This window comes from Cheilinus undulatus, linkage group 18 (assembly GCF_018320785.1).
Source record: "Cheilinus undulatus linkage group 18, ASM1832078v1, whole genome shotgun sequence".
Taxonomy (NCBI): Eukaryota; Metazoa; Chordata; class Actinopteri; order Labriformes; family Labridae; genus Cheilinus; species Cheilinus undulatus.
In genome coordinates, this window is record NC_054882.1 from 34,493,702 (window position 1) to 34,505,772 (window position 12,071).

The 12,071-nt window shown below is 38.4% G+C and overlaps 1 protein-coding gene across 1 annotated transcript; it reads right to left on the minus strand.

The window, feature by feature from the left end:
• Positions 1 to 5,790: 5,790 nt before the first annotated feature.
• On the minus strand, positions 5,791 to 10,029 carry LOC121526033 (tubulin beta-4B chain). The gene is made up of 7 exons (XM_041812306.1): positions 9,896 to 10,029; positions 9,578 to 9,686; positions 8,066 to 8,176; positions 7,615 to 7,859; positions 7,191 to 7,513; positions 6,756 to 7,100; positions 5,791 to 6,575 (listed from the first exon to the last, which is right to left on the minus strand). The coding sequence occupies exons 1-7, from the start codon at positions 9,950 to 9,952 to the stop codon at positions 6,428 to 6,430; spliced, it is 1,338 nt and encodes a 445-aa protein (XP_041668240.1). The 5' UTR covers positions 9,953 to 10,029; the 3' UTR covers positions 5,791 to 6,427.
• Between the last annotated feature and the right edge of the window lie 2,042 nt (positions 10,030 to 12,071).

The window sequence follows — 12,071 nt, forward strand, 5'->3', positions numbered from 1 at the left end:
GTCATTTCTCAAGAGAACCCGAGTAAACCCATCGAATTTCTTTATTTCCATATAGTCAAATGTCTGCAAAATAAAATATACCATGATACCCGGACGAGGCCCCAGCAGAGGGCGCTCATGTTACACAAAGTACCAGTCCCAGCAGAAACTCCTAAAAACACAATAGCTGTCTTTATACCATCAAAGTAGTAAATTAAATGCAAATTATGGCTAATAATGACATGTGATAGTGAGTGTCATTAACACTGCACAGGGTGCGCTCAACTCTTTCTTCCTAATTTATCTGTATACTATCTTCCAAGGACAGACTCATATTGTGGCCAGAAAAAAAATAAAGATCTGTGGCTGGGTGAGGGTTATGGAGTATCTCATACTGATGGATGAGGATGTAGGATACGATCAGATCTGTTTCCTGTTCTCCTGAATAATATCATCTGTTAGAGTGGATGGAAGCTTTACATAGCTACTTTGCATCATGATAGAATCTAATCATCAGATTTAAGCATTTAACAGATAGAAAACGCACAGAGATGACAATACCAACAGAAAAAGTGTCTCGCACACTGCAGGGCTCCAAAAGTCCAAACTGTTGATTGCACCGAAACGTTTCAAGCACCGCAGCTCTTCAGCAGACTAAAGGGACGCATGCTTTATGTCTCATTAAGTGAGGGTGATCACACGAACAGTCACATGACCAGATACATCAGTCATCATAAAAGCAACTTTCAACAGTTAATTCAGACAAAACATTTAAACATAAGACCCAGTAATAACATAGCCTAATAATGTACATATACACTTTTAAAAATTCAGAGTTTTTTCAAAATTGTCAGCAGTATCAGAGTTCACATTAGATGTTCACAATAGGTGTATATTCCATATAAACCCACGAAGACATGATGGTATACACCAAGACTGTATCAATAAAGATTGTCACTTTTGCTAGTGTTTGCTGCATTTAACCATTTTATGCTGCTTTTGGCTTATTTTTGCCACAATTTTTGGTCATTTTGAGTCCACTTTGCCCATTTTTGCAACCTTCCCCAATATATTTTTTTCACTTTTCACCAGTTTTTGCCACTTTCGCCCTTTTTACAACTTGAAAGCCATTTATGTTTTTTCTTTAAAGATTTTAACCCATTCTTGCCACATTTAACATTTTTTTCTGTCTCTTTTCACAACTTTTCAACTATTCACTAAATTTTGAACAAAGTTTTCACAGTTTTTCTATATTTTTTTTCTGGCGTCCTGACATTTTTGCACATCATGGCTTAGCTATAAAGTCTGGCTTAACTTTTCTAATAGTTCAGTGCATCCATCCACATTATTAGCATTACTAATAAGGAAATTCTGTTCTAATAAAAGATGAAGGCTTTATTGCACTACAGCGTAAAATATGTGTTTTGTTGTCTTAACAAGAGTGAATATTATTTAGGTCAACAATAAAGTAAAGTTATCACAGCTTAACTTAAAAAATGACTATAACTTTGCTGACCTCCATGGGCCCCCAGTTTGGCCAGGCCCCAGAAAACACTCCCCTTTATTTCTCTTTATGGGTGGCCTTGGATTGATGTGAGAAACATCAGGCAGGAGGAAGTCAAGAAGTATACAAACAAACTGGAGAGGTGCCTCTGTAAGTCTTGTAGGTGATACTTATATAGTCAGAAATCCCTAGCCAGACATGACAGGAAGTAAATAGAAATGCTGCATAATTAATATTTAGGTGCAATAACAGGCTGTGCAATGCAATGATCTAACCGAGAGCTGCAGGTTTTTAACTGAGACTCTAGAGGTTGATAGTATGTCTGCAGAAAGGCCTTTTACGTATACAGCAATGTTGTTGTGATAATACCAGTTATTGTGAAAGTAATTCTGCAAAAGTCCACAAGGACACTTAAGCATATAGATCACACTGGAAGTTTTCTGGTCCAAATGGACTCAAAAAACATGGGTTGACATGTTGTAAGGGTGGAAGGGCAGTCAGCTCTCTCTAACATGTTACTGAGGTTGGCAGGTCTCTCAAAAAAAACGATTCCAGGTGAGTTGTCCCGATGATCTTTCAGGGCTGGATCAGTGGCAACAACGTGCCAATGCTCTTAGCTTTCTGTTGACATTCAGTTGAATTTGCTTAGAAAAACACTTGGAAGCCTCTTCCACCCTCGTTTTTTTGTATCTTCTTTGTAAGCATCTGTTTTCAATCGCGATGCTTTGAGACCTCCTAACCTCAGTAACATGCTGATGACAGTGTTTTTTTTTTTTTTTTCAGTTTGTTTGAACTTTCAGCACCTGCCCACCTTGGTTTGGATGTGCGTGTGAAAACTTTATTTGAACAGATATGACAATAGAAATAAAGGACACACCTTGGTATTTTAACATGCTTTTTAAAGGCATTCAAGCTCATGCAGGGAGCTGTTAATAATGAACCTCTTTATCAGGGCAAGTTTCAGTCATGTGGAGACTCCAGACAAAAAGGGGATATGAGGCCTTTCTCTATTTTGTGTAATTGTGGTTAGAGAGGAAAAAATATACTTGGAAGCATTTCAAACATAACTAAAGTATGTACCCAAATGTGAGCAAGCAGTACTGATCACTCTCTACAGTAGGTAATAATACAACTCAGTCTCATCTCAGTAGTTCAACATGTTTGAGGCAAAGTGTAACCTTTAGAAATAAGCAATGTTGATTTTCAAAATGATAAGAAGGGACGGGGACCTCCAAATTGGCTGTAACAGGCATAAAATGTTTGCAACACCTCATTTGAACTAAATGAAATGAGTGGATCCCTGCTGGTATGTTCCTCTTTTCTTATACTACCTCTGCATACACTGTGCACCCAACGCACATGAGCAGATTTAACCACATCTAACCGTGAGCGGGATGTCTGGTGTCGCTGGCAATGAGAACACTGTTCTCATGTAGTTCCGCCTGCACCAGTAATGAGGGCACAGAGCAAGTCTAACCAGTTTGAAGGGTGTGCCTTCGGCGTGCTTGGCTGTCTGATACTCTTCATCCATTTAACCGTTGGTGAGACTATCAACACAGGCCCTGATGTTACTGAGAGAAAGGCCAGGGAGAATTGTTTAAGGCAGATCACATCCACACATATTAATGGAGGTTTATTTTATAGCAAAGTTAAAGATGAAAAGAAGTCTCAGCTGAACAGCCCTAAAGCATGATCCTTCCCCCATAATGCTTTACTTTGGGTATGTTGTATTTTTACTTAAATATCTTTTTTTTTCTTTTATTCCTGTGATCTTCACATGTCTAGCTATAGGATGAGAGGAAATGGAATTTCTGATTAAAAAACACCCGAGCCTGACTAAATTTTGCAGAAGCCTGCATCCAGTCTCCAAAGAGCACGTAAAAGGTGTTAAGCTCTGACGAGACCAAAGTTGAACTTTCTCACCATCCTTAGATATGCTTCACACAAAAACAGCACTGCACAATCACCTAAAGCACTGGTTCTCAACTGGTCAGGCATCAGGACCCACCACTACCCCCTTATCAGAAATCATGACTCAAATGTTTTAAAATTTTCAATTGCTTCAATTTATTTATTTAAAAAATGCTCTAGTTAAGACCTTTAAAAGAACAAAATACGACTGAACAGAGAGACAGGACAACTCAAACATTTTAAAAAGTGCATAGATACTAAAGGCATGCATGCATACATTTTATTTTTACTCCCTTTTTTCTGAACTGCATGCAATTTTAGTAAATTTGTGAGTAATTACCTTTAAATCTTGGGAAAACTAGCTTTGTTTTCCCAAAAAAGTTGGATAGATAAGTGGAAATCTTGAGATTGGAGACTGAAATGTACTTGTTATCACAGGATCTGTATTCACTTAGGGCTTCCATACATTACAGACTTTTCGTCACTATTTTTTTCCAAGCACTTGTTCGTGATCCACTGCACAGCGCTCGGTGATCCACATTTGGGTCCCGACCCACCACTTGAGAACCACTGACCGAAAGAACACCATACCCACAGTGACGCATCGTGCTTTGATGTTGTTTTTCTCAGCTGGAACAAAATTTTATAGACCAGAAACATTTTTGGTCAATTTTGGAAAAAAAACCTTCAAGTCTGTTAGCAAGCTGAAGGAAGGAAGGAGGGATTTCACATCACAAAAGAATGACTTTAGTAGAAGGAGTTAAGTTTTGGACTGGCCCATCTAGAGTCCAACTGAAAACCTGTGCAGACATGAGCGGGGCTGTGAAAGGAAATGCCCCGTAATCAGACGGATTTCAGTGATCTTGCAAGAAACAGTGGGCAGATTTTGCCTGTTGAGACAGGTTGTTATGTACAGCATTGTTCTTGTGTCAAACATACCTTTGCCCTAGGACTGAGGGCCAAAAAGTTCAATTTTGGTCTCATGGGACCATTTCCTTCATGCATGTGGGAGACCTGATGTCAATGATATGTTTTTTTTAAAAGGGAGAGTGGGCAAATGTTGCTAAGTCATGATTTTTTGCCTTCAACAAAAATAAAGTGTGCGTCAGCATCTCCCTACTGCCACAATGATGTAAAATAAGTCCTAAGCTGATCCCCAGTGTCTCATTTCAGTTTAGAGAAGCCACTAAGTGGAAATGCCAAAAACACCTGAACAATGTGTTATCAAACACTGACTCTTTTGTTGTTCAAGTATTCCCTTTGCAGGATATAACAAGTTCCTTTATCTGTGTTTAAGTTCATGTTAAAACTTTAATCTACCTATAAATGCTGGTCTGTATCAAAACTGGAAGTCCATTTGTTTAAGACAGTAAAAAAAACAAAAAAACAACAACATTCAAATTGGCACAGAAACAGATCAAAACACAAAACAGTAAAATTTTAGGGTGTGATAAAATTGGTGCAACTAGTTGTGATTAACTACAGAGATCCTAAGATTAAATGCAACTAAAATGTTTTATCTTTGGACAACCCTATTTTATTTAAATATCTAAACTAGGCTGTGCTGCAAAATAAATAGACTACATCAAACCCCCCGAGTGCTCGTTTTGTCTACAGGACTGTTTATGAAAATGGCTGTGTAAAAATAAAATGGCAAACAACTTTGAACTATCTCCTGATTAAGATACCAGAAGTTTTTTTGTATTGCATTTATCAATCTCTGCTCTTGGTAGAAAAATATTTCCTGGAAGATGAACAAAAATCAATGTAGACTAATTTTTACCACATGCAATAAGCATTTATACTCACTTTACCTGTCAATTGTTGGTTTCTTCTGAAAATCTGCCCAAGCTACAGTTCCTTATTTTTATATCCCCCAAAAGTCCCAATATCCTCATATGAGAACTTCCTGTTTAATGGTGTGCCACGTCATAGCAAAGTGCCAATGTTACCAAACATAAATAGTTTCAATTTTAACATTGAATAAGTTCTTGTACCTTAAACAGCTTCGTCAAGAGCAGCTATAAAGCATGTTGGATGGAATGGCAACCATCTTGTATGGACACTAATATTGTAATTGCCTTATAAAAGTGTCCATGAATGAAGCTAAAAGGTCAAAGTTCTGCAAAATTGAGAAAAACTGTGCAGGGGACACAAAATGCAATTTCCTCATATGATGACATAGGGGCACAGGTAATTAAAGTACAGGCTTTGATCAAGATCGAGTATACAGTACTACTACAGTACATAGAATTGGGCTGTTTTTTACCTGTAAAACATTTAGTGAGGTCTCTGATCTTGTTTTACTAAGCCAAAAAATCTAACTAAAAACTAAGTAAATTAAAAAAAACTGTATTTTACACTGACAAATGCATTAGTGATTCAAACAGCATAGCACAAATTGATAAAATCTTTATTAGATCTCTTTGACATGTCAGTAATCTCGGAGGAACATGTAACAGTAACCAGCTCCTGGCACTGTTTAAAGCTTTCAGACTTGAAGTGCATTTTAAGGTTTTTTTTTTTATTAATCTATTCAACATTAAAAGATGTTGAGAAATGACATTACAGTGTCAAACCCAACAAAGTGTGTCTTTAGCTAGTCAGTGTTACATCCTCCATCACAAACATTTCAAACCTGCAGCTTGAAAAAGATGAAAAGAGAAAACATTTAGAAAATGTTACATTTACAGAAAATTGGTTTTAAGTTGTGTGTCAGCTTCTAAAAACGTAAGTTATTTTGTTTGAACATGGATAAACACAAGGACAACAGAAGAGATGTTTGTAACATTTATATCCAAAGTAGGTAAGGAGAAGAGAACTCCTGACAGCTAAGGAAGAGTGGAAACAGAACAGATAACATTTAAAAAACAATTATTGATGAACCATTTACAACAGTTAAGGCTGGATAAGTATTCAATTTTATCATCTGATAACACTCTATGTTGTCAGAATGATTTTCTTAAACGAATACACAATGCTAAAAATCCCATTGCCCAGTCTCAACTGTTGCATAGTTGGAAAAGGTATTTTCTAGGCAGTTTCCTCCTCCTCCTCCTCATCAAACTCGCCCTCTTCCTCAGCAGTGGCGTCCTGATACTGTTGGTACTCTGATACCAGGTCGTTCATGTTGCTCTCAGCTTCAGTGAACTCCATCTCATCCATACCCTCACCAGTGTACCTGAAACAAGAAAATTCTTACTCAGATGCACTTTGAAAAATGAGCTCCAGTCTAGAGGGAAGATGGTTGGTGCTTCTTACAGATCGTGTATTAATTAATGATGATGACCTGAATGTTATTTGACTTATAAAGGGATACAAAAATGCGTTCTCACTGTCTTGGAAAGAATCTTTTACTTACCAGTGGAGGAAAGCTTTGCGGCGGAACATGGCGGTGAACTGCTCTGAGATGCGTTTGAACAGCTCCTGGATAGCAGTGCTGTTGCCAATGAAGGTGGCAGCCATCTTGAGGCCACGGGGAGGGATGTCACAGACTGCTGTCTTGACGTTGTTGGGGATCCATTCCACAAAGTAGCTGCTGTTCTTGTTCTGCACATTAAGCATCTGCTCATCTACCTCCTTCATTGACATGCGGCCTCTGAAGATGGCAGCAACAGTGAGGTAGCGCCCGTGGCGTGGGTCGCAAGCTGCCATCATGTTCTTGGCATCGAACATCTGCTGGGTGAGCTCAGGAACTGTCAATGCCCTTGAAGACAAAATAACACAATTAGAATTGATTTCATTTCAATTCAAAGGCAACCTGAGGTGTAATGAAGCCTTTAAAAAGCTCCTCTACCTGTACTGTTGGCTGCCACGGCTTGTCAGAGGAGCAAAGCCTGGCATGAAGAAGTGAAGCCTGGGGAAGGGCACCATGTTCACAGCCAGTTTCCTCAAATCAGCGTTGAGCTGACCGGGAAAGCGCAGACAGGTGGTCACTCCACTCATGGTGGCTGAGACAAGGTGGTTGAGGTCACCATAGGTGGGCGTGGTCAACTTTAGTGTGCGGAAACAGATGTCATACAGGGCTTCATTATCAATGCAGTAGGTCTCGTCTGTGTTCTCAACCAGCTGGTGGACAGAGAGGGTGGCATTATATGGCTCCACCACAGTGTCTGACACCTGGAGTGGGAGAGAGATGACAAAGGGAGGTCATTTTTAAAGACTACAGTGGCTTTAGGTAGAGAAGATATACATGTGACTTTAAACAATATTATACAAACCTTAGGTGAAGGCACCACGCTGAACGTGTTCATGATTCTGTCTGGATACTCCTCTCGGATTTTGCTTATGAGCAACGTACCCATACCAGAGCCTGTGCCTCCTCCTAGAGAGTGGGTGAGCTGGAAGCCTTGGAGGCAGTCGCAGCTCTCGGCCTCCTTCCTCACCACATCCAGGACTGAATCAACCAGCTCTGCTCCCTCCGTGTAGTGGCCTTTAGCCCAGTTATTACCAGCTCCACTCTGGCCTGTGTTACATGCAAATAAACAGATTTATCTCAGCTGCGGAGTCAACACTTCCTGGATCTGAAATATGATCCTATCTTACAAATAACCAGTTTGTTTTGAATAAAAACTTTAAGCATTTTTTTTCTCTTTTTTTGAAGTGTGGAAAAATACTTTTATTACAGTATTGCTCAAGTTAAAACACCACATGAACATGTTAAATTCTTACCAAAGACAAAATTGTCTGGTCTGAAGATCTGGCCAAAGGGACCAGATCTCACAGAATCCATTGTGCCTGGCTCCAAGTCCACAAGCACTGCTCGAGGGACATACTTGCCACCTGGTGAAGAAAAGGGGGAAAAATTAAATTATCTTTTTTTCCATTACTGTGCGTGATACAACTTTTATAATTTGAGTCATTATTATTGCAAGTATTATCATAAAAGTAGGCTTTTTTCTCTCACTTTGTTGCTCTCTTTCCAAAAACTCTTCCACTTGCCACGCCCTCATTTTTAACCCATTTATTCCAGGTGAGATGCCGGTGTGCTTCTACCTTCAAGACGTAATGCAATTTAGGCGCGCTTTGGATGACCTCATTATGCCAAGTTGAGTGACTGACAAACTGCTACATGATGTGCTAAAATGAATGCTGGAAGGTGCCTGGGATAACAAACGTTTTGGTTCTATTAGCCTCTTTAATCCTCCACTATGGAAGAATTGATGGCTGAAGTTTTAAAAGTTGAGCAGTGACAGAGCTGAGCGAGGGGGCAGCACAGAGGCTGAACACAGCTGCATTTTATGGCAACAGAATAGATAATTATGTGACTGGGGATCCACTGGTCAGGACTCTGTGGATAAGGGAGGATGTTAATGATTTTAAAAAATGTAAATTAACTTTATATAACAAACTTCACTATTCACAGTTTGCTAGGGTTTTAAGCCTTCAAGTCTTTTGTTTTTTTTCATGCCCCTATCTGCTTCAGAGGCTGAGAAATTAATAGCTAAGTAAACATTGAAATGCTGTGCAGGTTTTTAGAGGTTTTAGAGGAAGTTTATCAAGGCAGCTTTAGGTCCAGATGGTATAAAGCAAACCTACTGCAACCACACAATACAAAAAGGCCTCTTTAACAACTGGAAATGGGTCCATACATGCTCACAATACATACATACAGTCAACAAAGCATGCCATATTTAATCTTATTGTCATTTTTATACATTAATAACAAGGTTAAGATGAGTGTTGCTTGGAAACAGATATGAATGTCACAGAATTTGAGCTGGGTTAGGCAGTTTTAATTCGGGGCTTTCTGTTTGGTAATAACCATTAATCATCAAATTTCTGATCCTATGAACATGTATGCATGGCATGAAACCTGTGTAAAGCATGGTTTCTGCTTTGGCAATAGATCTGATCATGTTAATTTGGTGAACTATTCTGAGTTTTTGCAATTGATCTACTGGTAATATAAAATAAACTTAGACAAGAAGTAAGCATGACACTGGTGCATTGTTTGGGATCTTTAGTTAGCTGAAGACTTGTTGATTCTTTTGTTACATGGAGACGGTAACCAGGAAGCGGATTCAATCATAGTTTCCAGTGACTTCCACCAGGAAAAAAGACCCCCTGCTGGATGGCTACGGTACTATCGAGCCGTGTAGTTGGTGTTGAATTACCTCGGCTCCCCTAGAAATTAGATAATCTAACTGTTTAGATCGGAAGCTTTAGCAAAGTGGAGTTAACCTGTTGCTTCGTTGTAATACACGTTGATCCGATCCAGCTGCAGGTCGCTGTCTCCGTGGTATGTCCCAGTCGGGTCGATGCCATGTTCGTCACTGATCACCTCCCAGAACTGGAGTAGGAAAAGGGAGAAAAAAAGGACAACTGTATAATTAGCTGTCTATCTCAGTAAGAACCTTGCGAAATTCAGTGGTTGGGCAGGCCTACAGGCTATCATTAGCTTTGTCGCCAAGTAAGCTAGTTTATCAGCCCGCCCAAATAAAATTAAAAATTCTTTTACTATAACTTTAACTGTTAAGTTTGAAAATAATATCTTCTTACCTTTGCTCCAATCTGGTTTCCACACTGGCCTGCCTGCAGATGCACAATTTCCCTCATTTTTAATCGAAAAATTTAAGTTCTCAACGACTGACGCGAAAAAAAGTTACCACCGCTCTCAGACTCCTGCAACGGACTAACCTGACAAGACAGGAACAGTGCCAAATACAAACGGTCGATAGACGCGATTGGACCACCTGGATGTCAGTCAAAGCTTACCAGCAATGTGATTGGTCAAGAGAAAACTTTTTCGACTTCTGATTGGATGGCGCTTTTGGGCTCTGTTGTCTTGGTAATACAAATAGAATTCAAACAAGTAGTCCTACATGGACACACCTTGTTGCATTTCTTGCGTGTTCATGCAAGTTTGAATGAAACATCTGAGTCCAATAGAAACACACAATGAATATCATGAAGTAGCTTTGCATGGGAGCCACCAGTGCTTAATGGGGGGGAAACTGAAGAGATAAGTCAAATCAAAACGTCAAAACAATCTAATGATATATCATACGAAACGAGTTTGGGGAGATAAAATAATAAAAGTGCGCTTTAAAAGGTGTCCTGTTAGGTAATTTTACAAAAAAAGGACACCACGGAAGGCATGGGATATTTATTTTAGCCACAAGAAGGTGAATGGTAAGATTTAAACCTACAGGAAAAATAACCTGAAGTTGATAAAGTGGCATATTCATACAGCTGAATTTTGTTGATAGTTTTAGGTTTAGATGCACCTAGACTACTTGTGTCCACATTACATACCTCAGCTTTTACAGACATTACCTTTATGCTGGAAGAGTATGGTCTATTTGTCTAAATCCCTGGCTTCAGTTGACAGACCACTTCTTCTTTTAATCTTTGTAATCCTTTACAAAATATCTCTGTTTGATCTCTACAACAGAGCTGCATTTATCTGATACAATGCCACCTAGGAAAAAAAGCAACACAAGGCCCTTCCTCATTTAGCTAAGAATTATTACAGATAATGAACAAAATATATCAGATTGATAAGATATATTAACAAAAAAACATGTTACCATACCATGTTAATTAATCTAGAATTAATGCTTTTTAATACTGTTTTTATTATAAATTGCTTTTGCGATAAAACCAATTGATTTCCATCTCAATAAATCTATTTGAATAGATAGATAGATAGATAGATAGATAGATAGATAGATAGATAGATAGATAGATAGATAGATAGATAGATAGATAGATAGATGGGGGTTTTTCACTATGTCTGGGCTCTGCCTGCATGATTTGCTTGACAAGAAGACATTTAGATTTTTTTTGAGGGTCTTTGGCGTCACTGTTGGAGCCAGGTGGTCCTTCCCAGGGACTTTTTTTAAAATCTATTTTGCCCAAGCCTTTGTTTATTAATATCAGAATGTGTCTGATTCAAGTTGAGAACAGAGAGCACTTCAACATGGGAGCTTGACGTGACAGATGTAGAGTTTTCTGACCCAAAAGTGATATCAGTTTTTCATTATCAAAGCATAAAATATGATTTTTGCTTTAAAACAGCAACCCAAATAAGTTATGGTTAATTAGTATGTATATATGATAAGATTGTATTCTTATCACCTACGTAGCCTGTGTCACAAAGAAATAGCGTTCTAAGAAGTCCAATAACACATTTTATAGAACACAAAGCAGCCTGATTTTTCTGTGTATAACATTTCAACTTTGTAGAGTATGTTAATTCTGAGTAAAAAGTAAAATGGTGGAGGTAAGGAGGATAAAAGAAGAAGAAAGTAATTCATAACATTTTGTTGTATCATTCAGATGTGAATCACTGAATATTGAACTGCATGTGATTCTTTTGTTGGCCAATCTTTCCAGAGAAGGCCGGACAGTCTGTCATGTCTCAGTTAAAAAAACAGACATATCAGTTCAACAACCCAGAATCAAGTGACACTGATACATCTGAAAGATGTAGTATACTCAAAGCTTCCTCTGCTTTATATGGAAAAATTCCTAAATTTGTTTCCCTTACTCTGACTATCTAGACTTATTCTCACAGAATATTTTAAAGACAGAACATATTAGTGAAACGAAAGAATACAAGATTATTATTCATTGATAAACATCGAGATATATTAACTAAAAATTTGGTTAAGTATTTGACTTTAAAATGTGTAAGACAGAAAGAGCCCTAATTCAATTGGCCGACTGTCGC